Source organism: Meleagris gallopavo, chromosome 25 (assembly GCF_000146605.3).
Source record: "Meleagris gallopavo isolate NT-WF06-2002-E0010 breed Aviagen turkey brand Nicholas breeding stock chromosome 25, Turkey_5.1, whole genome shotgun sequence".
Taxonomy (NCBI): domain Eukaryota; kingdom Metazoa; phylum Chordata; class Aves; order Galliformes; family Phasianidae; genus Meleagris; species Meleagris gallopavo.
The window spans coordinates 1,090,230-1,095,014 of NC_015035.2; the positions used below are offsets into that span (position 1 = coordinate 1,090,230).

The 4,785-nt window shown below is 61.3% G+C and overlaps 1 protein-coding gene across 1 annotated transcript; it reads right to left on the reverse strand.

Annotated features, from left to right (window-relative positions):
* Positions 1-6: 6 nt before the first annotated feature.
* Positions 7-2,949, reverse strand: LOC104914279 (forkhead box protein O3; the record flags this gene model as incomplete). Its single annotated transcript, XM_010723300.2, has 1 exon — positions 7-2,949. A coding segment is annotated over one exon (1,416 nt), but the record flags the coding sequence as incomplete, so codon positions are not given.
* Between the last annotated feature and the right edge of the window lie 1,836 nt (positions 2,950-4,785).

The following is a 4,785-nucleotide window of genomic DNA, read 5'->3' on the forward strand; positions in this document are numbered from 1 at the left end:
TCTCCAGTGCCCTCCCCACCTCTCCACATGCAGAGCTGGGGGGGGGGCAGGGATTGCACTGCGATCGCAATCGTTTTCCAATGACTGAAACACGCCTGAAACAAGAGGTGGTGGTACAAAACGGATGATCCTGACCCAAAGAATAATCCTTTTTTTAAAAAAGCATTCGAGAAAGATTATATATAATAGAATATATTAAATTCTGTACATGATCAAATAATGTAAACATAATTAATTAACCTGTAAGAATGTCTTTAGAGACTACGCCTGCCACGTGCCCGGGCCGGAGGTGAATGGTGGCACTGCTCTGCCAAACCCAGAGCCAGGAGAGCCACAGAGGGTGCCCACCCATGGGCCCCAATGGGACCACCAAGCGGGACCAGCAGCACGGTGAGGAGGCGATGCTGGAGCCAGCAGGGAAGAGCTGAGCTGAGACAACATGCTGGCTCAGCAGAAGGAGCCCTGCTGTATCCCATGGATGCCCAGCGCAACCCCCACTGCAGCTCCCAGCTCCTGCTGTCGGTCCCAGCACCCAGCCCAGCTGGGACAGGTGGTGGGCGCAGCTCTGTGCTGCACAAGCGCTGCCATGGCCTCCTCCTCCCCTCCCCAAGCTCGACCCTTCCTTCCAATGCAAGAACTCAATGGCAAAAGAGTGCATGAAATCAAATAAATACACCCCCCCTCCCCAACCCTGGGACTGCCCCTGGCTCATGCATGGGGCACCCAGCTCCAGCACTGAGACCATGGCACAGCCCACACCAGGCAGGCAGCGCCGGCACCGTACACAGAGCTGCCAGCCAGCCTGCCCATGGCACTGCAGACTGACATGGCACCACAACAGAAACATGACACTGAATGTGACCATGGCATTGCAGCATGACTGTGACACTGCAGTGTGGCTGTGGCACTGCAACATGGCCATCAATGTGACCATGGCACTGCAGTGTGACCATAGCACTGCAACATGACCGTGGCACTGCAGCTTGACCGTTGGCACACACAGTGCACATGTGCTGTTGCACCCTTCCCTCCATCACCAGCCCTTCTTGCTTGGCCCCTGCACCGAGCAGAAGGACCTGGGCGCATGCGCAGAGCTCAGGTCCCCATAAGGGTTTTGGAGGTGATGAAGCCCCCAGCCTGGGGCAGGCTCCCTTCTACTGACACTGCTGCTTGGAGGACTCACTTTCTAAGGTGTCTCCAAGCAAAGTGTTCCCCATTTCAGAAATCAGTACGCACAGAGCAGGTCCCCACATCACCAGATGTCCCTGCTCCTCCACCCAGCACAAGCACAGGCCAAGCTGAAACTAGTGCTCGGAACCTCTGGGGAGGGGTTCCCTTTCTGCTGCCCTTCCTGCCTGCCCCCAGCGCCCACCCCATCTCCATCCGTGACCCTAAGGTTTGTGTTTCATCACAAGTTTGACCCGATGGCTCTAGCCCATCTTAACAAATAAAGGCAGAAGAGAAAGGAAAAAAGAAAGAAGTTTGTCTCAGCGTTCCCCTGGTGACATCCCGGAGGCGGGCGCCAGGCAGGGGTCACCCGGGCACCCAGCTCTGGTTTGTGGGCTGCGGGCCACCGGGCAGTGTGGGCACATTGAGCGCGTTCTGCGGTGGGAGTGCTGAGTCGAAGTTGAAGTCCATCTCATCGCTGTCCATGAAGTCATTCAAGATGATGGACTCCACGTCGCACTCCAGGCTCCCATTGAACATGTCCAGGTCCAGGTCTGCTGGAAACCTGTCCTGGCCCAACACCGGGGGATGCACAGCCCCCGCGTAGGGCGAATCCAGCAGGCTCATGTGCGCCCCTTGGTTGGCGGCGTAAGGGTGCAGGTGCCCGTGGTGCGGCATGGCCGTTGCGCCGCACGCGTCACCGGGCAGGCTCATAAGGCTGACGGGGTTGGCTAAGGCACTGGCGTTGAGCGCGGGGTGGTGGCCGGCGGACGGTGGATGGTACAGAGCACTGCCCTTCAGCAGCGGGGCCGGGTGGGCTGGGTAGGCCATGCCCTGCTCCCCGCACAGCAGTGGGCTCTGTCTGTGGCCGCGGGACGGCACCGCAGGGCCGGGCGGTGGAGGGGGCAGGTCCCCCGGCACCATGCTCTCTTTGTGTGCGTAGGAGATGGAGGAGAGCAGATCCTGCAGCGAGGAGGCATTCCGGTAGGAGGCGGCGGGCGAGAAGGTGGCCTGCTTGTTCTCCTGGATGGTCTGCATGGGCAGGCGCCGCATCAGCCCCAGCGCTGGCTGGCTGTAGATGGTCCCGCAGTACGTGTTGGCGGCCGGCCCCATGCTGGAGCACTTGGAGTTGAAGGAAAAGCTGGAGCTGCGTTGGCGCAGGGGCAGCGGCTGCGAGGGGCTCATGCTGTAGCCATCCTGCAGGTCCTCCAGCAAGCTCTCCCCCAGGCTCTCCCCCAGGCTGATGGTACCGGTCAGGTCGGTGAGTCGAGGCAGCTCGACGGAGCAGCGGGCGCTCAGGGAGGGGGATACGGTGCTGGAGGGGCTGGGGTACATCAGCGGGGAGGACGGTGTGCCATCGTCCTCCTCCAGCTCGTCGGGCTCACGGTTGGCCATGATGGGCGAGAGGCGCCCACTCAGCGTGCTGGCCGAGGAGCTGGCCCTGGTCCTGAAGTCCGCCCAAGCGTCGTACTCGTCGCTGGCGTGGGACGCGGGGCTCTCCGACCACTTGGCCTGCTGTGAGCTCGGGCTGTCGTCCCCACGCTCCGGTGTCACCTGCAGCTGCTTCTTCTTGCTGGCCTTGCCTTTGATACGCAGGAACTTGCTGTTGTTGTCCATGGAGACCGCCCGCCGGCGCGGCGTCTTGCCCGTCTTGCCACCCTCGGGGTTCAGCATCCACCAGGAGCTCTTCCCCGTGCCCTCGTTCTGCACGCGGATGAAGCGGGTGTGCAAGGAGAGGTTGTGCCGGATGGAGTTCTGCGGGGAGAACAAGCAGAGGGGACGTCAGGGGGGACTGCGTCCATGGAGGGGAGGAAGCCAAGCGAGGGAACAGAATGTCTCAAGCCTTGCAGCTCGTGGGATGCCGCTGCAGCTCCCTGCTTCCCCAGGAGGGATGCAGAAGGGGAAGGAACCAAGGTGCTGGGGAGAAAGTTTGGTGCCATCGCCGGCGTACAGCGGAATACTAATGAAGAGGCGAGTGAGCTCCAGCCTCATCTATCATATTATGTAATGGCTTACTTCTCTGCACTTCATTTATTTGGAGATTGCTCCCAGGCTGGCTCCTCGCCAGCAGCCACCAAATCCAAGTCTACAGAAATCAATCTCGCGCTGACTGATTAAGCCGTGTTTAGAACTAATTGCTCCTTCGTGTGTGGGGAGAATAAATTACGGGCTTTAATTTCACATCTTTAAAATGCAACTGCAGGTATGGGCTGGCCATTAACCCCTTCCTGCACGGCCCTGGGTACAGCTGGGGAGGGGGTAGGCAGAGAGGATGGGATGGGACACGGTGCTGCCTCCAGCGTGGAGAGGTCTCCCTGTCCCCAAAGCCCTCCTTGGGGACACCTGACAGCCCAAGCCTTGCACTGCGCCACCGTGCTGCAGTGCGAACTGCAGGGGACTGGAGCGGAGCACGCAGCATCGTCATGATTGCAGAGCCAGCAGCAGCTTGATGCCACTTTGTCCCCACACATAGGGACACATGGGGGCTTGGAGGACCCCAGGGGTTGGGGACACCCTGAGGGTGGGGACACCCAGGGGCCAGGGGCACCCGGGGTTTGGTGACACCTTGAAAAGGACTGTTGGGATGTGACCCATCCAGGGGTTGGAGACACTCTGAGGCTGGGAATACCCAGGGGATGGAGGCACCCTATTAAGGACCATAGCGATGTGACACACCCAGGGGCTGGGGACACTCAGAGATCGGGACAACGGGGGGCTGGGGACACTCAAGGTTGAGGACACCCAGGGGTCGGGTGCCCCCATCCCCCTCTCTGCCTCCCGTCTGACACCCAAATCTCACCATGCACCCCTCGCCCTGCCCCCCCACAGCGGAGGGAGGGACCCTCCACCCCCCAAAGGCCCCCCACCGGAGCCCCCTCTACCCGCCGCCCCCTCCGCCGAGCTGCATTGTCAGGGGAGCGGGCGGTGTGAAATCGGTCTGATTAGCAATTAGTCCCATTGTGAGAGGATTAGCCGGACCCCATTGTTCGGCGGAGCGACTGCCGGGCGATCTGCATCTGGCAGCGCCGGGAGGGCCGTCCGTCGGGGGGTGACGGTGGGGCCGTGGGGGGCACATGGGAGGCCCCCCCGCGGGACCCCAACACGGCCGCTAATGAGTGCTCGGCCGCACGAGTGCGGTTCCGGGGTTAATTGGTGCTGATTTATTCCTCTTACACAAAAAATTGCCACTAACGCTGGGAGCATCCGCGGGGACACCACGCCTGGGGGGGGCGGACACGGGGCAGGCGGTGGGGCACTGATGGAGGGGTGACACCGCCTCGTAGCACCGCTTACCAGCAGCCCTATGGCCACGCCGCATCGCTTCATGCTCAGCTTTAAACCCTGCAATGCCCCATAGCCACATCCGTGTTGCCCCCCATAGCATTGTGCACAAACCCCACAGTGCCCCATAGCCACATCTGCGCTGCGCCCCATAGCATCGTGCACAAACCCACAGCACCGCTCCATCCACGCCCCACCTATAGCACCCTATCACACCCTGCAATTCCCATAAGCGCCCCATGGAAACACGGAGGAGCAGTCCCACTGTGCCCTCCCCAGGGCGGGGTTGCGAGGGATGCTCCCGGGAAGGGCACCGCGGCCGTGTCCCCCCCCCTT